General features: G+C 35.1%; 2 protein-coding genes across 3 annotated transcripts; both read left to right on the top strand.

Annotated features, from left to right (window-relative positions):
- Nucleotides 1-108: 108 nt before the first annotated feature.
- On the top strand, nucleotides 109-7,353 carry LOC135686700 (cysteine-rich hydrophobic domain-containing protein 2). Its single transcript, XM_065202992.2, has 6 exons — nucleotides 109-322; nucleotides 3,087-3,141; nucleotides 3,246-3,401; nucleotides 4,908-4,964; nucleotides 5,236-5,295; nucleotides 5,510-7,353. The coding sequence occupies exons 1-6, from the start codon at nucleotides 195-197 to the stop codon at nucleotides 5,558-5,560; spliced, it is 507 nt and encodes a 168-aa protein (XP_065059064.2). The 5' UTR covers nucleotides 109-194; the 3' UTR covers nucleotides 5,561-7,353.
- Nucleotides 7,354-11,991: 4,638 nt separating this feature from the next.
- On the top strand, nucleotides 11,992-27,120 carry LOC135686699 (homeobox protein Hox-B5b). 2 transcript variants are annotated; one of them, XM_065202989.2, is made up of 2 exons: nucleotides 11,992-12,534; nucleotides 23,897-27,120. In XM_065202989.2, exons 1-2 carry the CDS (start codon nucleotides 12,117-12,119, stop codon nucleotides 24,100-24,102), a joined length of 624 nt encoding a protein of 207 aa, XP_065059061.2. In that variant the 5' UTR covers nucleotides 11,992-12,116; the 3' UTR covers nucleotides 24,103-27,120. The 2 variants fall into 2 exon arrangements, with proteins under 2 accessions (XP_065059061.2, XP_065059063.2); XM_065202991.2 differs by lacking the exon at nucleotides 23,897-27,120 and adding an exon at nucleotides 21,433-23,882.
- Nucleotides 27,121-27,397: the final 277 nt, after the last annotated feature.

The following is a 27,397-nucleotide window of genomic DNA, read 5'->3' as shown; positions in this document are numbered from 1 at the left end:
AAAATCGTTGGTATTGTACATTGTACAGGACATGAACCAAATGAAGGCCCTTTATTTGGGGGGGGGGGAGAGTATTCGCGAGGAAATTTGCCAAGTTGTCCTTGTGGAGGAGAAAGCCGCCGAGATAGCAGATAAAGGAGCTTGAAATGCTTCGGGGATGCATGTTATGGTGAGGGGAGTTTAGTGAATGCCTGATGGCCGACTTTGATATAATAGAGGATGCAAACGCACACGACTCTCTTACGAGAAGGCAGAGTGAAGATGAAAGCCACGTCTGCGTGCCAGATCCTGTGGTAATTCGTGGTGTCGGCCGCCTAACGCTGTAAGTTACCGTCCTGACAACACGATAAAGCTTAGCTTGTCATTTAATGTTAGGCCAATAATTACCCGACTAAGTAACCACTTAATGCGATGGTCTTGACTTAAATGGCCAAAATATTTGTTTTTAAAAGGCCGATTCTCGTTTCTGGGCAAGCTTATTCTAGATGAAACGTCATATTTACAACATATGTTACTACCAATCGACTTGGTATTGCATGACGCAGAAGGTCAGCGGATAATAATATCAAAACGTCTTGTTTATTTTTATCGCACATCTCCCATGTTAGAATCACCTTTTTCATACAAATTTCTGAGGGAAATGAGAACACTTTGGAGCACTAAAATGTAAGTGCCAATGAAAGTTGTAACTATCAAGTTTTCGGTCTATTAGACATTGATGTGCCTGCATTTAATTTGTTGATGAAACTAATACTGTATATATACCAAATCGGTAAGATGAAAGAATACCCGAAACAGAAAGATAAACTACTGAAGGGGTGATTACCATTAATATTATAGTAGGTATTATTTTTATTCAAGCCGGTTAAAAAATTTTTTTTAGTGGTTCAATTGGTAAGAATCCCTAAAGATAGTCAGTGTGAATCAAGTGGCATAATTTTGTAAGATCTTAGAATGAAAACTTATTATTGTCAATTCCATTTAAATTCAGTTATATAAACCTCTCCAATACTGAATAAGACTAAAACAATCATATACTAACAGAAGAAGTAAGAAAAAATAGAATATCAAAATGGGTATATAATAGTAGTTCTAGATTCATGTTTCATTTCTGCAGCAAATTAAATAGCCGTGTTGGAAATTTTAGAGATAAGGTACTGTTCATGTTTTAGTGATTGAGAAAAAGTTTCGCACATTTGCCGAATGAGTGACAGGAATTGCTGAAAGTACCAAAAGAACCCATTGCTAAAATGATAAAAATAATGATAATATGAGTGTAGAAGGAAGGTCACAAGTTGTATCACGCACTGTTATGTTCTATCACTTAAACTAAATCTAAGTGTACAAAAATCTTCATAATTGTTGTAATTGACCATATTCTTATTCATACTGTTGCTCTGATAAACTGTTGCATCATTTAACATCCAAATTTCCTTTTTGGGGCAGAATATTAGCAGCCTCTCTTTCCTTCTGCCCTCCAACTTTCAAGATTCCAATAGAACCTATTTGAAACTTGTCAATTTCGAATTTTTTTTTCTTTTCTCATTTATTAATCTGTTTCCCAGAGCTGTTTTTCTGAAAACTGCCTACCAACTCCTTTCGTCTGTTGGTTCAGTTTTAAGTTATGCAGGCCTCTTACAGTCACTCCTCTTATAATCAATCCTCTTATAGTTATTCTGTTACAGTCACTCTGCTTAAAGTCAATCCTCTTATAGTCACTCCTCTTGCAGTCACTCCTGTTGTATCTCTGTCTCAATGAATCAAAGTGTTAATTTTTCAATCCTACACCCCCTAAAAGTTTTGCATTCATTTTCCCCATGCCTGAAATGAGATCAAAATTAATGAGATGGTTGAATCAAATTTTGGTGAAGATAAAGTGCCACATTTGCACAAGATTTTTCAGATGTGAGTAAGCCATCAGGGCATGCAACTGCTGTCTGACTGATATTGTTGACATTATTTCAAACCTATTCAGAATTCAGAAACATTCAATGTCATTTCTGGATAATATGAATATTAGAGTTATTCATACCAATGGTATTTTCTGGATAATAAGAACCTTAAAATGATTCAGGTTGACACAAGTGTTCAGTTTTCTCCATTTACAGGCAGCGTTGGTGTGAGAAATAAGGCAAGTTGGGCAAAGTCTACCAATTTTCAGATTGTTTCATTATCTTTATAAATTTCTGGATTTTTAGTTACTCACAATATATCATAAACAAGTAATTAACAAGTCTCACAGCTTCCCAGTCACCAGTTCTTGCAATCAGTTATTTGGTTTTTCCGTCTCCCACAGCTTGTGTCTCTTCTTCTTCTGTCATTAATCATTTGCCTATCTCCCACCAGGACAACTTTTCCTAAATTGTCAACATCAGTTCAGGGTCAGAATTAACTATTTCTCCTACCCATTGAACATAATTTTTGATCTGATGAACAAAGTCAATTGTCTTTTGGTGCAGCAATTTTCAATCTTTTCCAGAAATATGTTATCTATGCATTATTTATTTAATTTTGTAAAATATATTGCAGTTTTTATTAACTCAATCGACTTAACAAAATCAACTATTTTGTTTTGACAAATTTGTAAATAAAGACCTGTTACATCTGAGCGTAGTGATTTGAAATAAATTTTTAATCTAGCCCCGCTGATTTCTTGCTAAGCATGATTGTTCCTTGTGAAGAAAACATGAAATTATGCACATACTTTTCAAAAAGGGTTATATAATCTAAATTCAGAAATCAAACCCAAATAAAGGCCATCCTACAGAAGAGTAACAAATTTCTGCATACTTCAATGACTATAATATGCATCACTAGAAGATTAGTCCTGTGTTGATTAGTCACATGAAAGACCTTAGTATTACTACAAAAGCAGAGCGCATGAATTTTAATTTTAACCTCTTAAAGTGCATTGGTTGCTCCACAGTAATTGACTGTTGCTATCAATATAACTTTGTGTTTAATTATGATTTTGTTGTTGTACAGAAGTGGGGTGATAGTTTGCAGTGAAGAGCAATAAAAAAAACCTGATGTATTGAATGGTTGAAATAAATTTTCATGCATAATGTTTTACACTATTTTCATAGATTTGGATTGACAAACAAATTCGATGCAGAATTCCCATCAAGTCTTTCAGGAAAGGTACGTAAATCTACTTCTGTATTCTTTTATTTTTTTATTTAATTTATAAGATTGTAAAGCATAGTAGTTAAGCTCATTCTTATCTGTGGCATTTTGTTTTTTAGCTTGCCCCTGAAGAGTTTGAGTCTATAATGAAGAAAATAAACAAAATCCTTGGTCGAACATTGCCGCTTAACATAAGGTGGTTGCTGTGTGGTTGCATTTGTTGCTGCTGTACTTTGGGGCTATCAATGTGGCCAGTTGTCTACCTCAACAAAAGGGTTCGTCTTTAATTCATCTTTGCTGAACACATGATATCGCACTGTTTTTCGAAACCTGCTTTTGTCTCGCCCCTTTCATGAATTAGTTTTAAGTTCTGTGTAATTTTGATGTCCTTATGTTCTCTCTGTGACTTAAGTATGTGCCAAAATTAAAGCAGGTAAAGCATAACACAACTGAGAGCTCTGCCTGCAGACCCTAACATCTTACTCCTAGCCACAACCTGCATCATACTACATCTATTTTGGGACTAACTTCAAGAGAATTGTAGTCAGCCGCAATGGCCACAGGGTTATAATGCACTTTCATGCTCTCTGCGGTATCCTTTGTATGTCTGTTGTAAATTTTCATGACCATAAAAACACATGAATATGTGTCTAAAAATGGGGGAAATCTTTAAATCTTGTGACGGTAGAACAAGAATTGGGAAAATGTACTGCAATTGAATGTGATAACTGATACAACCAGGACAGGACTCAACCTGCAACCAGCCAATTGTACCTCATTTGCTCAAACAATTTACCTACCAAGTAATGTTTTCCAGTCCAAGCCCACAGCTGTGCCACTCATACACACCATCTTTACCCATTTGAGTCATCCTTTCACTAGTTCTTCTCAACCCTATCCAGTTGTGGTGGCTGTGATGGCCTCATGGTATGAAGGCTCCCTTTTATTGCAGCTCCCATTGGTATCAAGGTGGATGCTGTGATGACTTCCCTGCATGCTTGATAACAAATGGGGGGATGGTGTTTGTGAGTGACAGCTCTGGGTTTGGATTTGAAAGCATAAGCTGGTAGTTTTGTTGGTAGAACAAATGACAGTAGTTAACAATGTTGCTGGCTGTGGGCTCCAGTCTTGCTTACATATTCTCTTACAATCTTGTGTAAATTCGTTTTTTTCACATAAACAAGTGCTATTTGAATTCAGATACATAAATTATTTGGGTTTTTAGACATGTTGCCCCTGTAACTTTAGTTGAAAAATTCTGTGATGCCTTTTATAACTATTGTGTATCTTGGAGAATGCAAGGAAATGCTTGATAAGATATTAGAATATAATATCTGGGATCCATACATTTATAAGGGACTGGGACAACTGTTCCCTGAAAGGACGCTTTCAATGAATATTGTTGATGACAACCTCTTATGGGCAGATGAACTGCTGTCGGATCTTAAAATACCTTACCAAATGATTGGCTGTAAATATTTCTCTAACAACCTAGCATCCTCCTTCCTCCCCTCGTCAAGCATCACAAGTAAGGGGAATTTCTTTGGCATAAATTATTGGGTAAGATTCATGCATAGTCACATGAGACTAAGAACATTTTACCTTAATCTGTGACGAAAATTTTCTTGATCAATGAACCAGTAAATGATATAAGATTTAATGTACCTTAAAAGATGTATTCGTTTTAATCTAAAAAATATCCACTTTATGTTTTTAAACCTACCATTGTTTGTAAGAGAAAAAAGTTTGTGATGATTATTGATGATAAATTTCATTTTCAGTCAAGAGTGTCAATTGAAAAACTTCTAGATGCTGAAAATTATAATCTTTTTCACAAGGTATTCATTGACATTTTTTATCACTATTATTTGGTGAATTGTTTGCTCTTTATGCCCCTTATCAGGATATTTTATGTGCAAAGTGGTGAGAATTGTCATTTTTATATCACATTTTAATTTTGTTAAGTTGTTTGAAATTTACTCTACTTAGGAACCACACTTCTGCATTTTTGTTTTGCTGGGAAAATTAAAGCACTATTTATTGCTGCATTTGTTTTTCTGTGCTCTTAAGCTACAATCTGCATCTTCTATGACATTGTTTATTTTGTAGCTTGGTTTACATTGGAAATTAAGTAAACAGCTTGTACATTCTAGTAACATGATGGAATATGTAAGTGTTTAATATGCTTCTACATAACAATTGCTTTCCTTTGCTCTTAGATTGTTATTTTCTGTTGTTTATTAGGAAAATAAAAGTTTTCCTACTTTGTGAGTTTTCTGAGAAGATATAATGCATTAATACTTGAAAAAGCAGATGTCATATTTACATGAAAGTTTAAATTTCATTTTCAACATGGTGATTCAATGATACTGTTCTTTTCCAGGTTTTGTTAATAGAGTATCGTCCAAAGCAAGTTATTTACAAGCCAGACTAAGTGAAATTATATTTCAAGTATTTAGAAATTAGTGAAAGAATTTGTGTTTATACCTGTTTTGTGTTGCTAAAATCTAAATAAATTAATATGTATTGAAATTATTTTGGTTGCTCTTAATGTTTTAAATTTATTATGTTTTGTAGAAATTTACTAATTCGTGGAGATAATAATTGTTCATAATTTGTCACCAGTAATTGACCATCGACACAAGCAACAACATGATGCTTCCAGAAGGCTATCCAGGGGCGTCGCGACTGGGGGTTATGGGTGTGGTGGGGGTGTCACACCCCAATAGTATCTCAATAGCAAATTTCAGGTAAAATCAACTCGTTGGAAGAAGCGCTTTAGGTATTTCAGAGACCTTCATGTCATAAAATCAATAAAGGATCAAGTAAAGGCAGTTGCTCCGTTAGTTAAATATGATATTCCTTGATATGAATAAAGGTAAACAAACTAGTGATTTAAAGATTTGAAGATTTTTCGTTGGCACTATATCTAAAAATCCAGGCCTTCTTTAGGTAAAATTGTGTCTTGCGTCCATTTCCCCTAAAGTTGCAATTCACTATGAGCTCCAGATGTTTTTAACATTCAAAAGGCATGCTAAGATGAAAAGAGGGATCCAAATTAACAACCAGTGCTGCTTGTCACCTAGCTTTAGAAGTAACTGACAACATGGTATTTTTCAAGACCACGGCGAAGTTGTACCAGTTGTTTTAATCTGTTGTCCAATTTTTTTGCAAAAAAAATAATTTTCAAAAGGATTAGGAGGATTGCTTTAGTGAAATTTGCTTAAATGAGTGCATTGTCCAGGGAACTAGAAGCATCAAAATTCGAAAATTTCCTATCCCTTCGACGGCAACCATGGTGCCGCCTCGAGTAGCAATTATATCCTTTACCCGTTCCGATATAGAGATTTGACAAAACTATTAGGAAAATCTGTTCTTATCATATAAAAATGAAAGTTGCAAATTATATACCGAGTTAGATTGACAACAACTAAAGAATTTCAGGCAAATTTTTTTTAATCAGGTATATTTGTAGTACACCCCCCCCCCTCCCCCACCAAGGCTTGCCTCGCGACGGCCCTGAGGCTATCCCCTGCTTAGAGCAGAAAAATGCTACTGCAGTCTTTTTTTAAGTTTTGATAACCTACACCAATTCTGCAGAACAAAATTTACTATATAAAACATTTAGTTGATGGGTTCGTTGTGGAATAAAAGGCAAAAGATTGAGGAAGGCGGTATTGAAATCGGCTGGATCGATTGGAGAACGACGCAGATGCTCGTATTTCCGTCTTCTGTTTATACTTTCGTCAGGCTATCGTGGTGATATCAACATATTAATTGTACTGTGATGCTCCCATTTGAGAAGCTCGTACATTCAATTCTGTTTTTAAATATCCTCGCTGTTTAAACGCCCTTGTAGTGATGATACTCTGCTCAGCTGCAGGCCAAAATAAGCAACAATGATATTCAATGTGTAATTAGTAATTTTTCACAGGTTGGATAGTGACATCTCATACAAACGAACTAAACCCCATAAGTATGAGGTCCCTATTGCCATGATTCCCAGATCAAACCTTAGGAAGGGCTGTAGTTTCAATGATTTGTAACACACAGTTGAATTTTATCTTTCCAGAAGCTAACTGTTATGTAGATAAACAATTTTATTACTTCTTTTCTTGAAGATTTCTTGAAGATGTGAGTATTCAGCTACCTACCTGACTTGTAAATAACATATGGTTGACGTTCTTCTGAATTCTCTTTTGTTTATGAAATTTTTTCTCATATTAAGGTCATTTTTCTTTGAATTTGTCTTGTCTCACATTTTATGTCCCTAAATGTGGCTAAAACGAAAATGATGTTTTTATAGAAATGGTTTACGTGTTTAAATGCTTTCTCAAGACCCGCCGAAGTTTCAAATTGTATTTGTCTCGTATCTCTTTTGCCAACGAGTTTCATGAAAATTTCAAGCAGGATGGCAAAGAAACATTTGCTTCTGTGGAGAATACAGTTGCCTTTATTTAAATTCCAAAAAATTATCTTGGTTCAAGCATAAGAAAACAGGCAACTTGTTGTTATAAAGATATTACATGAAGATTACATGAAGATTTTGAAAACGTCCAGTTTGCTGATGCAAGTTTGATTGTAAAGATCATTTCACAAGAAAAGCGTGTTTTTCTAGTGTTTCTCTACATTTATTCGTCTTTCATAAAAATTGGAAATATTGTCAACAGTAATATTTGAAGCAGTGATAATAGAATGAGTTTTCGAATTTCGCATGAAATATAGGCTTAAAATGAGCTTCTGATGTCTGCAGAATGTAAGTAGTGCAATGATCCTAAAGATGAGTTTAATTTACGAAAAAGGACTATAATACGGGAATAGCTAGAAATTTATTTTTGAATTTATGTTTTCTTTCAACTCAAATGGAATTTATGTATTTTTTTAAACTCTACTCAGATTTATGTTTAATTTAAGACAATGAATACTCAGAAACATTGTCTAAGACTGTCTTTGTCGATACATCAGTACTTGACAAGGGCACGCAAGCATTCACGGTGCTTTTGACTTGCAGTTTTTTGTAAGCATTCTTACCCATCCTCCAAACGTTTTTATCGGGAATGTTTTCATATTTAAAATTGACTTAATTCTTTCGCCTCTATATCATTCCAAATGGCAAGAAATTTGTTTATTGCAAATGTTTCTGCCACGTGGAACACACTGCATACTGATAACCATATGACCGCCCTTAAAGCGCCAATGAAAAAAAATACGTTAAGTACCACGTCCAGAACCCCCTTTTCAGACCCCTCCCTTTCTCTTTCTCTCCTGATGAAGGTTTGCAAAGACTGAGTGAATCGTCCAGAGGAATACCATTTTATCTGGGCGCTATGTGAAGTATTAGCTCAATTTTTTATCAGCGTTTGTTTCTTCTAAGATTTTATTTAGATTGGATTGTCCCTCGTTGTTTCGCGTTATTCCTGACTAACGTCTTTTCCCCAGGGGCCTCTTTTTACAGTCCAATTTCAATGTTATTCATTTGATATGGCGCCAAATATTAAGCTCCTCCTAAAAAATCTTTGAGTTTGCCTATGGCAAAATGACTGCATCGTTGGATACCTCGTGCTTTTGATCAGGTGTTCTTTTATAAAAAATCGCCAATGCTTGAATTGGACTCAGTCTATTCCTGTTGGTAATGTGTAATACATCCTTTGAGATTTTGATTAACCAACAATTTTTTTTCACTTTATGATAGGTATAGACAAGTTTCAGTAAACAAGTTTTTAAGTTTTTATAAACATGTTATGTAAAAGAATATTAATCTATAGTACATCAACTTAGGTGGTTGCTTCTACATCTACATCTACTGGTTGCTTTTAAATTGCTAAATTGAAAAAAGTTCTCATTTTCATTAGCAATTTCTTCACTTCATTTGAATTTTGGGCGAAATTTCAAATTCATGTAACCTATGCAGCCTTATATTTTCATATGTCATTAAGAATAATTTAAGAACGTACTTAGAAACAATAACGAAAGTTTTCACGTAAAGAATTAAAGTCGTTAACTGACAAAATGTGCCATCAACCTATATCCTTGTGCTTGTTGAAATGATTTTATAAACTCGTTTCCATTTGTAAAAACTGAACCTGTATTCAAGTACCATAGTTCCTCTCGATATCAGTTCTTTTAATGTCTAAGATGGCACCGAAGACCGTATACGTGCACACGGGCTGCCAGTTTGATTTCTATCACCATGCTCGAAATTCTACGAGATGGAAATAAAATAAATTTTAATTTGGTATAAGATCAATAACGTATTTTGATACTAAATCATGGACCTGTGTCCTAAATCATAACTGAAATAATTCTCTTTACTGGATATGACCTTTAATCACAAACTGCACAGAGGATTTATCTTTAATAGATAATTATTCTTCATTTTTTTTCAAGCATTTCACCTTGCTTAAGGCAGGGTAACAGGCTTTTTGAACTTTTTCTTTATTTTGTTTTGTTTTCTTTCTTTGACAAAAAGTATACTTTTAATTTTATTTTGTTAGGTGGTAGGGTGATAGCTCTCTCTCGATTAATTCACTTATTAAAGGGCCATTTCTTATAGAAATGTATCCGAAAACCCTTTCTTGTATTCTAATTTTTCCTTTTTAAATTATTCAGTTTAAAACTTTCCTGTGTGTTTGATTTGTTGTTATCAAGGTGAAGTTGTATGTATTCTTAGAGTTATTTGATAAATTTGTCGATAAAGACTGGAACAATTAGCCAGTGGTGGACTGGCCCGTGGCCGGTGAGCCCCCTTTAAAATCTGGCAAAAAGGGCTCCATCTTTGCAGAAAAAGAGCCCCATTTTAGGAATGTGGGGCCTTAAGATGTCCCATTACGAATAATAAATATCATGGATTACATCAAAACTGAGGTTGAATAAACGTCATAGCATGTGGTTATAAAATGGATTGGGTCGAAGCTAAAAAAGAATGACTTTTTTAGGTTATGAAAGGTTAATAGAGATTTGGAATTTTTAATATGATGGAATTTTCTGAAGTTTTTGATTTTTCATAGACCAAGGTTCAGTTAATCTGCCCGGCATTAATTGTAGAGTTCACTTAAATTTTTGCCAGTTAGCAAAAAAAGTAAGGAGTGATTCAGTAACAAACTCGGCGTTAACTTTCTCTTTTTCTCAATCCATAGCAGAAGATAATGCGATAGGTTGCTGCATCGTCTTAAAGATTTTGTTTACAAACGGGTAAGATATTGCCTCATGGAATGAAATAATGACATAATGACAATGGCAAGAATTAGCCAAATTGCACATAATGGACGAATAAACTTCGAGTGGCAAGTGGTTCTCAGAAAGGAAGGCAAAGTTTATGCAAAAAGGGGACAGGACTGACCACTGGTTTCTTGGAATGCAAATTAAAGAAATGCAACTTCTGGTAGCATTTGATTGAAATGGTCTTCGAAATGATAAACCGTAAAGTTTTGTGAAAAATATAGTTAGTAAGCACGTATTAAGTCTAAAATAAAAGAAGCAAACCAATTTAGCGGATGATTACACAAAAAATAAAGGAAACCTTCTTGCTATGATTTAGCTGTAATATCATGATTAAGATATCAAATTTTCGTATATAGAAATGATTCGCTTTGGCTTTATTTGTCGCTGAGAAAATTTTTCCATTTTGAATTTTTGATAGAAATTTGTACAATCCAATAGACGTTCAATGTATTCCGCATAGGAGCCAAAACTTCTACAAAGCGAATCATTGTACCTTCCTTTCTAGTTTGCTATTTTTAGGTCTGCCATCTTTAGTTTAAGTTTCAGTAAAGATAAGGCTTCCTCACACCTCAGATGTTCTGTAATTTAAACTTACTATCCTTTATGCATCTGAGGTTAGTTTTCTTATAACTTTTAACTTTGTTTCTTCGAGAAAGTCTCTTGTGCAAAATTACTGAAATCCAAATCAGACAGAATTTTTATTATTTAATGTTAAATTTCAATTAGTGTACTCAGTGCCCATTTGTAATCAACAGCTCAACTTTACTATTAGTGCTACATATGTTATGTTGCTTAGAAATTGCTTGATTATGATGAAATGCTCACTTGACCACGCCCTGATTTTCAGACCACACCCACCCGGGCCCCTCCAGTTATTTGTGGCCAATTGAAAATTCTGAGCCAGTCCGCCACTGCAATTAGCCCTTTTGGGGCCTTGTTCCAAACAAAGAAGTTAGGCATTATGTTGGCCAATTGATAATCACTTACATCAAGAATCGTTTTGGTGATGCGAAAGAAGAAAATCTTTTCATTAAATCAATTACCAAGTATCAAGGCCAAATAACACATCATTCACACGAATATACTAAATTCATGTCATTTTAGCTTCTTACAAGGAATCCTGGGATTTTTCTTGCTTTCTTATTTCCGATTCTAGCTTGATGTAAACCTATTCATATAAAGAAAACGCAAGTATCCCTCCCTTAAGATATTACATGTAAAGATTAAACGATAAACAAACTACGGTTTTCATATACATATAGTGATCTTTGATATTAACAACTGGCGAAGAACGTATCAAAGGCGAAACCTTGTTAATGTACAAAAGATATAATGAAGTGACGAAGCTTACAAAATCAATTAGCGAAACGGTAAACCTGGGGAAAACTCTATTAGCTCACAGATGATGAATGGCCTTACTTCTGTTGATCTTAAAATGATCCAGACATCAGCTTTTAACGAACTTTTTCCTTCTGTTTGCTTGGCGGGTTTGCCAGCCTTCGACCATGAACTTCTGTCATATTTACCTACATAAAAACGTTATAAGCTTCCAACTTGCTTCATACGCTAAGTGCCAGGCTAATTTACATGTCATTTTAAGTACTGTCATCATGCAAATATAATGGTTGTCAATCTTGCGATTGCGGTGATTTGTATTGGTCGGTCGGGTCTGGCTTCTGAGGTGGTCGGCGGCCCCTCACTCGTGCAGCGATCAAGTCAAGTGGCGCTTCCAACAACGTACGGTGTAACCGTGATTGCTCTTTAGCAAAATGGATATTAGTCAAAGAGCAGACTGCAACAACATGAGTGCGTATGACTACCAAAGACAGACATATGTATGGAATTATTTGGACGGCTCGCAACGAGGAGACATGTGTGACAAGCCTAAGATCCAATCGCCAGTGGCGGAATGCTACCCTGCCGCTGAGCTAGATGAAAATGAGACTTTACAGATGAAAACACCTTCGATTTACAATTTAAGCAGGGAAAACGCACAGAGATCAATGGCTGTCACAAACTGGGGCTCGCCAAGCTACCCTCGCCATGGCTTCTCTCATTGCGAAGCAGCCAGGGGTTATTCTGAAAATGCGTCCCCTTCTTGCATGTTCTCTGCCCCCAGAGTTCATTACCAACACTACGTAAATCACGCCAGAAGTCAATTCGAATGGATACACGACCTGACGCAAGGTGAGCAAAATTTTTGTATGTTCCCTCCAGTGTTTAAGCTTTTGGTTCCAGTAGCTAGCAAAGATTGTTGGTTGATTTTTACTCATACACGCGTTATCAAAAGTATGAATGGAGTAATTCCAGGACTGGAGTTGCCAGCCTGATTTTGTCATTTATTAGCTTAGATAACATCAATATTATGGTTAATTTATTAGCTATGAATGTGGTTAGACTGCAAACTGCGAAGGCCATTGTTCAAGGGTCGCCTGAGTCCATTCCCGCATTTGACAAAGATTGTCGCAAATATCAGAGAACTCTATTTATGACAGCGTAAGCAAAAGGACATAATGGAAAGTGTAAAATATATCTTGGTTGATGGCAATGCTTACATTTGTTGTTGCACAGATGAAACAACGCCATTCTGCTTTTGTCGACTGCAAGGTAAGAAACACGCAATCTTGACGCCAACCATACATCTTCGCATTGCAGATTTTGTCCCATATATCTTTTTGCATTTCTTTTGGTAAAACAGTAACCATTGCTTTTTACTTATGTTCGCTAACAAGATAGATCTGTTGTGCTTCTAACCTCCACATTTAAACTCTATTTTAAAGAATCTCATTAGAAATTGACGAATTTTTTTACTTGCTTCGTCACCTTGTCATGAATTCGGCCTAGATCATAAATTTAGCGCGATGTCTTTGAAAAGGTGTTGGGAATGAACTAACGTTGTTATTGGCCTCTTATGGTACAAAAATTGTTTGTCATAGTTCTAGCATGTTGTCAGTTAAGGTTCGGAGGTAGATTGGATAAACTGCCAAGGAAAATGAGCCTAACCATTTGCTTGCATATGGCACAGTAACATGGTCTCGTTTATTGCTGCTTCTGATGTCTGAATGGCATTGCTTCAATATGTCATAGCCTTGAAATGAGTGCCTTCAATATGTCTCTCTTTATGTACGTTTAGGATTGATCGTTAATTATTTCAGCCTTAAGTGGTGTTTAATGAATAGCCCTCTCTAGTTTTGTTTGCATACCGTTCACCGAGTGGTATGCGATTTACCTCCAACGATGCCTGTTAATAAAGCATGAACAAACTAGCCATTTAAGTGTTTTAAGACCTTGTGCAAGTTAGCTACATTCTATCAACTTTGTCAGACAGCTACAAAATGCTTTATCATCCATTGCTGCAAATATTCTATATTTTATTCACTGCAGTCGGTTGTTTGGGGTGTGAGTTGGAACTCACTCTACTTTTGCCTTTCATAATTATTATCTTTGGCGCTCAATCTTTTGTCGTTCATGGTCTTGTCAGAGATTTTATCTTTGAAAAAATATGTTTCTATAGTGTGATGACAAATTATGAATAACCGAATATCATACGTTTGATGTTTAGTTCCTCTAATGTTGCACTTCTGCACTTCTTTCACGATGTGTTTATAAGTATTTATTTAAGTTCAAGTGTTCATTTGGGCCTGTTTCAGTTTATTGCTACTATTAAGCTGTTTTTATTTTATGCTCTGCTCTTCATATATCTAGTCTACCCTCTGACCGTAAACATGTTCAGTGATAACGAGAAATTTCATGAATATGCTCAGACTAGGAATGCAGGCGTACTTTGTTGTTTTCATGTTAGAATCGTTAGTTGTTTGATGAAATTCACTCGAAGCCTTGTAGAAGTGTTTCTAAAAATCTTTTCTTGCATAGTTTATTTGAGCTTGCAAAGGCTCATTAAAATCTATAGCAACTCATGTGACATTAGGACAAGACAGGAAATGACCAGTTTTCGATGCCTTTATAATATCATTTGATAGAAAATATTTGAAAACAACAACTTAAAAAAGAATGTTTAGTTATCCAAGCAGAAACAGCTGCTATAAATGTCCAAGGCTAGCCGATTTTTATTACTAGTTTTTACAAACAAATTTCACTGGCTGCAAATGAATTACTGTCAAGAAAGACTGTCAAGTACATACGAAAATTTTGCTTTCAGTTATGAACAATGATATTTCTTCATTGAGATCTTTTTATTTGTCTCCATTAAACTTTCAAATTTAATTGTCTCCATTAAATTTGTCTCCATTAAACTTTCAAATTAAAGTATACTTTAAGAAACTTTTAGAAAGAATTATACTATCAACCTATTGCTCTCCTTTTATAAAGCGATCCTCATTTATTTTTCAATCAAAGCTCTTTCCTTCTCAACCTTTCAGTGTTATGTGCACCATCCTGTTGTCATTTACATGTTTATAGCTAGAGCTGTGTTTATTCGACTTTATTTTTATGACTTTTTGTCAGCTGAAAGAATTCTTGAAGAAGAATGTAAGCGGATTCAATAATACGGGATACGTCGGATGTTAACCCTATAACATTTGCCAAACTTCATTGTCGGGTTGCCAGTTGACATATTGCGCGGTTTTGAAGTACATTAAACTCGCATTAGGCACATGGACCAAGATTAGTCCCATTGATGTCGTTTTTGTCTTTCTCTTTGCTGTTCTAATCAGCATGTATACTACTCAATAAATGAATATGCAAATAATGTATACATGCAAAGGAACTTTTTTTCAAATGTTTATCCTTTACAAAATTGTTCTTTATTTATAATAGATCATAGTCGTCAGGGTCAGTGTTCATCTTTGGTTTTTGATTGTTTTTGCAATTTTGCACAGTTTTCAACGGAGTTCTAAACCCAAAATGTCACAACAGTTATCAACATGTGAAGTTATGATTTTACTCTGATGACCTCACAATATTTTTTACTTTTACTCACGTAGTCAACTTTACTTTGTTCCTGATTTTTGGCTTTTTCAAGTGGGATTCATTGGGAATGCATTTCTCCCTGTCTTTTTGCCCTTTGTTGTTTGCATAAAGTTTTATCTGCCTTAAACTATGTTTTTCAAGCACAGCAATATAATTTCGAGAAAATAAGCAAAGAAGTAGTTTGAAAGTTAACTGTTTGAATTATCATGAATTGCAATTTACTGCTTATCCCGAAGTGGCATATTACGAGAGAAACTGCCATAATTGTGAAAAGCAGTTTTATCTCAATTAAGGAGAGAAGTAAAAATGCTGAAAATCGTCAGGTTAAAAGTACATTTGGTGACAAGGCTCAGTAAACAGTCTGGAATAAAATTGATGAACATAGCGTTTGCAATATTTAGTGTTTGTCAACACCAGAGAGGTTGGTCTTTGACGGTGTCTATCGTAAAGCAAACATACAGCAGTAGCTGTGTTGAGAGTGGATATGCGAAAAGTTGTACAGAACTGGCTTCACGACAATTAAAATCGAGTCAGACAAGGAAGCGCGTTGATATTGGCTTGTCTGACATTAGCAGGGAAAGGTGAACTTTAGTGTCAAAGAAAGAAAGCTGGAGAAATGATATATACCTCATCCTTTTTCTTTCGCAAGGAGTGCTTTATCAGTTCAATGGTTTAAAGCTAGTTTTCAAAGCTTACTCAAAATGATATTGTTTTTAACTTGTTAGACTTATCTATCTCTTGTGAACTAACATTTCAGCTAAATCTTTAATCTCTCTTTTTGATAGAAACAGTGAGAAAAGAGATCCATTCAGAAGTACCGGCCAAATCTTATATGTTTCCCTTCCTGTAGGCTACCTTTAGCAAAACTCATAAATAAAATGCGAGATCCCCTTGATATTTTGCAAGACTGTATCCTATTTGGAATTGAAAGGGTTGGCCAAGAGAAGGATGAGTAGGGACTTGGGCCAACAATCAACTTTAAGAGGTTGAATGCAACATGAACCTCCTACAACATAAACTTTTGTCTGTACCGTTTGTAGAGGAGAGAGTTAAAAGCTAGAATATGAATATATGCTTACTGTTTCTCGTAAAGCAGAAATCTTCATTGGCGTTTACTAATCCTAAGAGCGAGGAAAATTCTTAGATTATATCTAGATTAAGTATTTAGATCGAAGAACTTCATAGAATGGTTAAAGCTTCTACTTGACCCCAAGGAAGTAACGTTGCTGTCTAAGTAGTTGGTTTTAATAATCTTATTAGCTATTGTTAATAAAAATAATCACCAACGTAAATTAAAGAAGAGAAAGAAATAATTAAAGAAAATATTATTTAATGTTTTTGTTGATCAGTAAGACGAGAGGCAGGTGTGAAGCAGTCATAATTTATACTAAACATATGCTTTTGCACAAGAAAGTAACTTACTTATTCTTGACAAATTTTAACGAGAATTTTGTTGGGGAGACGAACGAGCAAAAATCTTTTAATGTGTGAGGAAGCCCTCCATCCTGGAGTCAAGGAGCATGCCTAATAAAGAATTTGTTCGGTGTGTATGCTCTTTGAATCCAGGACGAAGGGCTCCTATTTGTCTCTTAGTTGTCAGTCCATATCACTGAAATGTTTACTTTAACGACATGCTTTTCATCGAGCAGTCTAGATTATAATCATTCTTTAATGATTGGACAATTTACCTATTGGACAATTCGTGGGCAAAAAGTACTGATTTTACAAAAATAATATATTAACAAAACATTAAACAAAATTTGCATTATGGTATTGAAGTCCTGACGAATTTTTTTTATTTTGCTCTACCTATTTTGCAGAATATTACCTCAGGCTGAATATTAATCCTGCGCAAATCTAAACCTTATGCACGTTTCTGTACCAAAAATCTACTTTATTGGGGTTTGGTCTATAAAACTACAAATGATTGCCCCGCAACCCAGCAACATCCTTTCATATTAAGTGATAGAGAAACTATTATCAACAGATTTTTTACTTGCTACTGTCCCTGTTTCTTTGTGTTTTTTGTTTTTGTCTTCTTTGTTAAAAAAAATGCACCCAAAATTAGTTTACTGCAAACAGATTTTCTAGATAAATTATGGTCTAATTTTTCTCATCATCATTTTGCGGGATATCCATTTGTTCATCTTTGTATTGAGATCAGTCATAGTTTGTGAATGTACGCATGCGCAGGGACTTCGGGATTTTATGAATTGAGAATACCATTGGACAGAATAGTTTGTCGGCGCACCGCACCACATCGCACCGTACCGCACCGCATTGTGCAGCTAATTTTGGAACACTAAAATTCAAATTCAAATATTTCATTTCACAGCAATTCGTTACATGTGATTTAGCATCGAATAATATAGATCTACTGCTAAATTTAAGATGAAATAACAGAAAATAGATATTTACATATTAATTTCATAACAGTAAGTATCACAAAATGAAAGCTCTACAATCCTGGACAAAAGGTTATGAGATAATTCTTTTATAAGTGATTTTCTGCGTAATTGCCCTCAAAGCCAGTGTTATGCCCCTCCCCCTAATGTCAATGTTAATAGTGGGTAATGGCTGTTGATTGTGGAAGCCAGAAACCTAAAAAAGCAACATCAACATTGATATTGGGGGCAGGGGGCAAGGGGTTTGGGTGTTTTTGCAATAAGTGATAATAACAGCGAATGTCTCCTTATTTTTGAGGTTAGAATTAAAGATATGTTCTTTTATGTCATTCAAAAATAAAATTAAAAGAAAAATGTATTCAAAATTATTTATAATTCTAAGATGATAAACAAATATTGCCAAATTAAGTCGATACAATAGGATATAACGATAAAAAAGAAGCGAAAAAATAATAGTATAAATGTAAAGAGGTGAATGTGATGTAATAGTTTATATAATTAGAAGATGGCTAAGTAGCGTTTCAATCTAGTGGTAAATAACTTTTAAGTTTTTCATTTTTTCATTTCAAGAGGTAAGTCGTTCCAAATTTTTGAGCCCTGTAAGATTATCAACTTCCTTTTGAATTCAGTTGAGACCGAAAGGAGTGGAAAATTTTTGTTGACGGAATTTCTGGTTTGATCCCTGCACTTTTTGGCAAGGGTCAGTTGACCCCGACACGATGCATTTCCATGCTTGACTGTCATAAGACACTGACATAGCATGCTGGCTATTAACTGGAAAGCGACATGCACTAGTTGAAGTGGTCATTACTTATAAAGCCATATACGCGATCGAAAACTTTCAGAATCTAAGAAACAAACTTTTAAAGCTCTGAAATTGAGCGATGCAGAAGAAGAACGTGACGTCAGCTATGAGTATGTTTCCGATAAAACGCATCTTCAATTTTTATTACCAAAGGTACCTAGCCCAGTGTGATAATGGTCTTACCTACTTTTGCTGATACTATTGATCTAAAAAAGTTAATTAACTGTTTAAACAAGTACAAGATTTAGAAAAAACAGAACAACATATACATAAATTACAGTATTAGAACGTGCTTTACACGAGAGACCAATTAGAGATTTTATTAAAGACAATTGAAGAAATCACAATATGAACACTCTATCAATTAAACAGGTCAAGGCACATTTCGTTCATAAACATTTCGTGATAAAAAGAGACAAAACAATTTAGCATATCGCATTATCTTTACTACGTAGCCAAGTAACTTTATTTTCAATGCTTGGTTACATCGCTAGATGCAAAAGTGCAATGTAATATCTGCAGTATCTTTCAGCACAAGGAGTCTTTTTGGAATCTTCCACTTTTTATTTCTAGCTTGTGTGCACTTTATCTTACTTTTGGCATACATTCCTTTTTGGAATCTTCGATGCTATCAAGGTTCATTTCAAACTCACAAACCGACTTGAATGGAGCAAACGTAGAAATGTTGCAATTTTGTTAAAACTTTTTGTTCAAAATACCAATGAAAAAATTTGAGAAGAAACATCGTACTTTTGTTTTGATAGTCGAAGTATTATCAGAAGATTAATACACTGCATGCATGACGTAAATTTCGCAAATGCATCTCCATATTAGCATGATCGTTAATAGACCTATTTATGGAGTCAACTCATTTAAGGACAGACACAATCGTCTTATAGTAAACCTTCTGTTAGTTGATAAGCCTTAGTACTGATCATCCTCAGCCTTAAAAACAGTTCGAAAATGATTCTTTGAGAGATTGGATTTGATGATTCCTTAGCCAATAAGGTACATAATTTTGGTTCTATCGAGAGAGATGTTAGAAAGAAAAGATCTTTGGCACTAACTAGCGTCCTGCTCTATTTATTCATGTTTTGATGCATTTATGTTCTATTTTTCGTTCTAAAAAGCAGTCCTCTGGCACTTGGTAATCTTTCAGTACTAAAATCAACTAAAAGCAACGGAACGGATTTGTTATCCTGCAAAAATGTTTCTTATAGAAGTAAGAAGGGAAGGTAATGATACAGATGAAAGCAGGCAGAAATGGAAAAATCAGAAATAAAACCCTGGTCCTACTGAATGTGTTAATGAGGGCAGTGGCTCTACTGACCACAATGACATTTCTTTGTCTAAGAAATAGGGTATCATTTTCTCTCTAAAAACAAAGGCCTGAAAGTTCGAGAGGAGAATGTAAGATTCCCATAAATCGTGTCCTGTAGAATTTTCCTATTACTGTTACTGTTTTTAATTATCCCATTTGCATTTGACCTCAGGCTAATGGCCATGAAATCTCCTTTGAAAGAAAATCTTCCTTTAAAATTTTCCGATCAATGTATTCAGGAACGTCGAGAGGGGACTTTGACCAAAAGTGAAACCCGTTCAAATTTTTTACCCTTGCAGCATACTGTGTATACCATATCTAACTGAGGGTATACCTCCCGCACCCCAGCTGGCTCTCGACAGGCCTAGCTAGACCCTCACTGTTAATCCACCGAATCATGCTTTGTTGCCAGTGGTCAAGAATTAATTTTTCTTGGTAAGACCATAGACAAAGATTCTTTAAATGAGAAAATGCTCAAAAGTCTACCACACAGAAGAACACGTCAATCAACGCAAGTACTTTAATGTTCTATCAAAAAGTACTTTAGTGTTCTGGGGTAAATGAACTACACGTTTCGTAAATCAACAAATTAGTTCCCTGGATCTCATTAATTTGGAACATTTTTTATGGCTGCTAATAATGTGACTGGCCTTAAGATTGGTAAATGATTTGCCCCATGTTATAAGTTGGGGCTAGTATTGTATACACGTATTTTTTATTAAGAAACTAAGCTCCGGTGCTGGTAGGCAGTTTCTTAAATTTTCTGGCAATTTTGCTATCAAAAGTTTCTTACATGTTTTCCTAAATTTCTTAGGTAATGAATTTTTTAAACATGCTTCCAAGGTAAAGTAAATAGTTCACTCAGATTCAGAGATCAACTAACTTTCAAATGGAAACTTCTTGAGTGTGCAATTTACTGAGAATGTATGCAAACTGCATGTCAGATGTTGTGTTGCAATATGCAGTGATGTTCAATGTCAAGACTGTTTCGAGTGTCAACTCGGAAAGTTAAAACTGCAAATTATGAAAGTTTCTTAGCTTTTTTCAATTTGGGTAGGGTTGTTTCTTAACTTTCGAAGAAATTTAGCCTACCGTTTCTTTCAGCCTGTTTATTATAAGAAAATGCCTGTATCTGTCTCTAAAGCTTTCTTAATTTTATCAAGTTCTCTTAGAGCGAATAAGAAAATGAATTATTTTTAAATCATTGTTTATGTTTTCAATTTCCTGAGGAATGCTTAGTTCTTTGGCGTGTTTTATGGTGGACTAATTTTGTGACTAAAATTATGTTTTGTAAAAACAGACATGTCTGGACGGGGGCTTCCATGTTAAAACTGACATGTCAGGATCTCAGGATGGGAGTTAATTGAACATTTTGATTTACTGGTCGGAATCGGGCTTGGATCTAATTCGAGGGGACTTATACGAGGATTTAAGGTATAGTCAAATGACCACAGAATTAGGCCAATTAGCGAGCAAGATTTGGTTGGCCTCTGCTAACTTAAGGTTGCTGATGTGAAGGGCCAATGTCGATGATTGCTTCGAAATACTTTCGCATTGGGTCACTTTTTCTGCCCATTTTTCTGTAGGAGGGTTGTCGGAAATTGATGTGAATTCTTTGTCTTTAGACTATGCGGTTTCAGATGGACATAGACAGTTGATTACGTGGCAAGGAGGGACCAGATGCAAATTACGAAACACCTCTTACAATGTTGACAAAATATGATTACTTAACTTAAAGTTTAACATTTTTAAGGCGATATTGCTGTCTATAATTCTATAGCTTCTATCCAGGACAACTCACGAACCAATCTGAGCGAAGTATAAACTTGAGCCAAAACAGAGGATTCATCAATCAGTTGTTTGCAGGTCAAGTGTTCCAGCACTTTCTTGAATTAACTTCTCTAAAGTTTGATGGACACTGCTTCAAGCTACACGATACAACAGTCAATGTTGTTATTGTTAATGATGCGATGACGTAATAATGATGGCTGCTACTTTGCTCTACTAACCATCAGTTTTTAAATATAGATTTTTACAATGTGCGTGGCGGTGGGTGTCTTTAAGAAATGACTCATTGTCTGATGATGCGGAATGAAGAGCACGCTTTTTTATATTTGAAACCACTTTATAAAGAATTTACACTCTTTTTTATAAGAACACGAGCCTCAAAATTGGTCAAAAGTTAAGAATAAATCAAAAACAAGCTGAGACTGAGCTACTGTAAAATGCAATTTTGAACAACGTTTTATCTTTAAAATCATGATTTTTAGCAATGTGTGGGTAAATATTAAAACTTTACGGCAAATGAACGTTGTCTCACTCACTTTGTTGAAAAATGAGGCCTGAACATTAAGCAAAAAAACTAGCAAACGCACTGCTTAAACACCATTAATTTAAAAACAGATTAGGAACAATCCAGCCTCGGATTTTCGAAAACCTAAGGACAGTCAGCTTGAACTTAAATTTGCTGGTTCTTATAAAAAGAAAAGAATGTACATGTAGAAGGCGGAACAAATTAATGAACCGTTGCTGCTAAAAACAAATCCCTAAGGAAATTTTCGATTTTGAATATTTTTATCATTGCGAACTGTCAAAATTAGGAAGCTGGTTCCACTCATTTGGAGATTGTCTTTCGAAGATCATTTTGTCTTTCAAAGATCGCTATCGTGTGTTTTATTGTGTAATTTTCCGATTTGCTGTCTATTTTTTTCTTCGGATTTACTGTCTATTTTCCTGCCCCTCAGTCTTTTCAATAAAAGCAAATGTAGTTAAAATGTAGCGATGGTGTTGCGAAAATGTATTTTAGTACCACAATTTGATCAAAAAAGGTCCAAAAATTAGAAAATTCAAGAACTAGGCCCCGAGCTAAGTTCCTTGTAGAAAAAACGTATAGCTTAATGCCCAAACTTTTGTGTCCGCTTCCATTCGCACAATTGTTTGGCTTGGGAATCTTTTCACCTATCTTTTTCCGATTGCACGGAGCAAGAAGTTTCTTTAAGTTGCAAAAAGCTTTCTTTCTACAAGCTTTGTTTTCTTCCTGTACGTTTTGGTAAAATTATGTGATTACCTTGTTGTCAAAAAATTTAGACCCAAACAATAGCACTTCTTCAAACGTCTCACGAGTTCTTCAAATAAAAATTCAAAAGTCTTTCGTAATCAAATTCTAAAACATGGAATAAGACCTTTGGCCAGTATGAAAACTCCATGCTTCAATATAACAACAAAGTGACGAAGGCATTCAGTATCAAAAGCGCTATAAATGAAGTGATGTCATCAAGTGATGTTTTTATATTCGTATTAGTAAGGTTACATGTAAACTTATGACAGAATGGCAAAAAAGCAAGTTAAGATTGATTATGTTTTCATATGAATAGGCCACCCTTGCGAAAATACATTAATTATACAAAGGATCCAGTTGTCATTGATGGTTGGTGCCAGTGATTTATGTTGCGCGAATGGGCCTAGCACGCTGCGAGCAGTCGCATTTCTCAGTGGCAAGGATCTGCGCCCTTCCTGGACATTTTGATGAATGGCTTTGCAAAGACTGGGTGGCAACGTCCACAAAACCCCTGTCATTAACACCTGCGATGCACCATATATAGGATCACGACATTGCTTGCAATGAGAAAATATATTTTTAGAAAAGGTGGAATTGAAAGACCCAGCACCCAAGGGCAAATCACGCCATGAAAATTTTTCAGCCATGTAAGCAAGCAAGATGTAAGCAAGTTTTTATACCAGACAATATTAGAAAATTATAATTGTTTAGATTGAAAAAGCAATATGTTCTTCTATACATTGTGAAGAGCCCAAAGTTTAGCTTTGCTCTCTCAGCAACGTTGAGAAAAACCAAATAAAACAAAAGGAAATAGACCGCCCCAACCCCCTTATTTCATTGTTTTTCTGTGGAAAGGCGGAAACGTCTGGAAATTTAATATCGCTGTAGGTATATTTGTCACAAAGTATTTAATTGTCTGAGAAATTGGAACTTATTGGAGGCTAAGAAGAACATTTTTCTGAAATATTATTTGCATTAAGAAAATGGTAGTGTGCCGCATGACCGAACTGCATTTTAATACCTTCTTTCAGATCCAACGATGAGAAGTCGACCCTCTTTTACATCCCATCAAACGAGGGAACTGGAACGAGAGTTCACCAACTGCCAATATATTTCAAGGCGGCGGCGGATAGAGATCGCCTACTCGTTGAATTTGAGTGAAAAGCAGATTAAAACCTGGTTTCAAAACAGACGGGTCAAAGAAAGGAAGACACGGAAACCCCCTGAATCAAAGTAGGTTAGAAGTCAACTCGACGAAAGGCAATGCAGGCAAAATTGTAAACTTAAAATTATAGGACGCCTATATTGCTTAATTTCACGTCAAATAGCAATTCTCGTTTTAATCTTATTGGTCAGATGCTTCCTATTGGTCAAATTTTTTCGGCATAAAACGCAACAATTTTCATTGAAGAAAACCACATTGTTCTTGGTAATTGCGAAAACAGTACAGTAAGCAAGCATTTTAATATACAACTTAGACCTTGTAGAAAGGGAATTTCGTGGAAAAAACTAACAAACTGCCTAACCTCAAATTTTATTTCACACACCATCTAAATCGACCATGGAGATTTCAAATCTTAGATGGGCCAAAACATTTACACGGGAAGTTACTTGTTTTTGATGACATCATCGAAAGTTTATACAAATTCTTTAAAAATCAGCCAAAGACTTGACCATAGCGCTTCCTATTCAACAAAATTTACTTCTGTCCTGTTATTTTCTTCTATTTAAACACCTTTAGGCTCACTTATCCATGATTTTCAATTACCTGTCAAGGATTATGACGTCATAAAATGATGGTAGTGTCATGCAAAAAAGCGATTAGAAGTAAGAAAAATAGTAATTTTATACATTCTCAAAAGCACTGAATATGTGCTATGCAAATATGGAACTTTGTTGACAAAAATATTTGCGATAAGACAATTAATGTGGTTCAAAATGAATTTTCCAAACCAAAGTTGATGACGTCATCAAAAAATTTGAATTCTTTTCAAAATATTTTCCATTCAATCTTGGATTTTGAATCTGCATAGTTTATTTAATGGAAAAATGCAATAAAAGTTGAGGCCGAGTCTTTGGCTGATTTTCAAAAAAATTGTATCAATTTATGAAGACAAAAACAAGTAACTTCCGGTGCAAAAATTTTTTGGCCCATTTTGGATTTGAAATCTCCATGGTCGATTTAGTTGATGTGTAAAATAGAATTTGAGGTTAGGTAGTTTGCTAGTTTTTTCTACAAAATTCCCTGTTTATTGTATTTAAGTTAGAATCCCCAAGAAAAACAAAATGCTGTCAAAGACAGAAAAAGGAAGAAGTAGCAGAAGTATGTTAGTTTGGTCTGGATAAATAGGGCATTAAAGATTGTCTGCAGCCTTAGTGTTGTAATAAAATGTCCGATGTTGAAATTCCTTAGCAACCAGTGAAGGTGACTGTGCTTGTATATGAATTGTGCATGCAACAATTTTCAAAGACAGTGTCTGGATTTTTCTGAAAAGGTCCACGCAATGTGTTACGGAGAGCCCAGCATCACATATTACCAGCTATTTCAGATTGTTAATTTTCGCAGGACATTCTATACAATGCAGTTCATTTAAAAATTATTGAAAATGCCATTTTCGGAAGGTTCCGATGTCAGTTTTTGTAGAAGTAACTAATCTTCTTGTTTATAAAGCTCATGTTATTAAAGTTGAAGCCAGCCGTACCAAGGGCAGAGTGACAAGGCTCCAAAAAGTTTTAGCCGATTTCTGAACAATAAAAACAACAATAACAATCACAGTTTTAATGACGTCATCATGGGTCCCAGGCCCCGGCAAACCTCCGCGCGCCTGCCCGCAGCAATGATTCTCAAGGGTATAATATATTTGCAGTATGACCTAAGCGAATGCCCTGTTAACCTGTTTGACATGAATATGGGGGACCCGCTTGTGAATTATCGTTTGCTTCTGTATAGCTAAAGACAAGTCGTTTTAGGCCATCAAGCCTTTTTAAAGTTTTTAATTTGGGGTTTTCTGTGCAGAACTGTTTGCATTGCCTTAATGATTTTATAACAGCGCCTGTATGTTGTATATAACAAAAATTATGTTGAGCATTGTTATACTTTGGACTGTAAAGAAATAATTTTTTTTGCTTATCAGTAAAAAGACCATCTTTAATGATAATCATATGCATTTCATCGACAAATAGCGATTATTTAGAAAACATCGATCTCTTTATGTGACACTGTTGTGTTTATGTTAATATTTAAACTTGAATGTAATATCGTAAATTTGAAATTTAGACTTGTTACTCACTGGTGTTCTACGTTTGACCCTCATCTTCATTCTGTTGTTATATTGTAATACTTATTACTTGAAGTATGATATCGGGAACTCTTCAGAGAAATTCTGTCATATCAATAGCAGAAATAATCACGTTTTCTAGTATAACGTGTTCAGTTTTGCCGTGAGACGGTATGACATATCAGGGCCGACGAAACTGGGGGGCTGGGGCCATGCCCCCCTCCCCCCACTTTTCTGCAGAGCTAAAGAAAAATTTTAGGCAAAGGTGAAAATTAATATAGTATATGATTCTGTAAGTAACTTTGCCTAGTATTCTCTTAAATGTCTCCTTCGCTTTGTCTTGGTTGCTATGTCTTTACCATAGAGGACATGCATAAAATTGAATATGGGAATTAGATCCAAGATATCGGTCATTGTCTAAATTTTATAATGAGTGACCGCTTGGCTTAGCAAATAGATCGAGAAACCTAGTCCAGAATAACTTGGTGCCAGCACAAATTGGGGGTGTTTCGTTTTTTCCATTCTCTAAACTTGGCACACAAGGTTTATTTGTTAGCGAATGTTAAATTTCTCAGAAATACTACAAAAAGATAGAAATCAGCTGTTGAAGGAAAAGAAACAGCTGGAAAGAACTTTTCTGAGGATACGAGAAATAAAGTATGGGCAGATTGGCTCTTAAAAAGTATCATCAAGAAAACTTAAGAGTTTGATCGTTTGGATAATCCATTCCTACCAAGAAAGAGAAAATATCGACGCAATTATAAATTCTATTTAAACTCGTTTTGTCAAGCCCAGTTTGAAGGTTTTTCAAATTTTTGTTAAAACACTTAATTTCCGAAAAAGTTAAGATCAGATTTTACAAAGTTATATCTTAACTGTACAAAACTGCTTAACTTTTTATTTTTAGCTGATAGTTCTTCTATTGATATTTCAACGTTAATTTTTTTATTAATCCGTGTTTCATTTATTCCCCCCCCCCCCCCGCCCCCATTTTATTTCGGGTACTTTTAAAATCTAACAAAAAGGGTTCATTACGAGCCATATGATAATGGTTATTTTTAAACTTTGCAAAACCTTTCTATTTCAAGTCAACGTCACAACAGACGCGACTATGTGACACCTTCAGTCAAAACTCATTTTAGATACAGTTTCTGACCATCCCTAAGGCACCATAATTCTGAAATTTTTCTTGCCACCAACCATGGTGGCGGCCTTTCCTAAGCCCTTTCAAGACTTTGATATTTTGGCCCCTCC

The sequence above is a fragment of the Rhopilema esculentum genome, chromosome 6, assembly GCF_057945365.1.
Source record: "Rhopilema esculentum isolate cy_ngs chromosome 6, ASM5794536v1, whole genome shotgun sequence".
Lineage (NCBI taxonomy): Eukaryota > Metazoa > Cnidaria > Scyphozoa > Rhizostomeae > Rhizostomatidae > Rhopilema > Rhopilema esculentum.
This window is presented reverse-complemented; position numbering and strand designations above follow the sequence as displayed.

Bases quoted from the DNA above. Each gene is read 5' to 3' on its own strand.
- LOC135686699 (XM_065202989.2), top strand. From the start codon at position 12,117: ATGGATATTAGTCAAAGAGCAGACTGCAACAACATGAGTGCGTATGAC. The intron at 12,535-23,896 runs GTGAGCAAAATT...ACCTTCTTTCAG, and splicing joins GATACACGACCTGACGCAAG to ATCCAACGATGAGAAGTCGA.
- LOC135686700 (XM_065202992.2), top strand. From the start codon at position 195: ATGGCCGACTTTGATATAATAGAGGATGCAAACGCACACGACTCTCTT. The intron at 323-3,086 runs GTAAGTTACCGT...CTATTTTCATAG, and splicing joins GGTGTCGGCCGCCTAACGCT to ATTTGGATTGACAAACAAAT. The intron at 4,965-5,235 runs GTATTCATTGAC...TTTATTTTGTAG, and splicing joins ATTATAATCTTTTTCACAAG to CTTGGTTTACATTGGAAATT.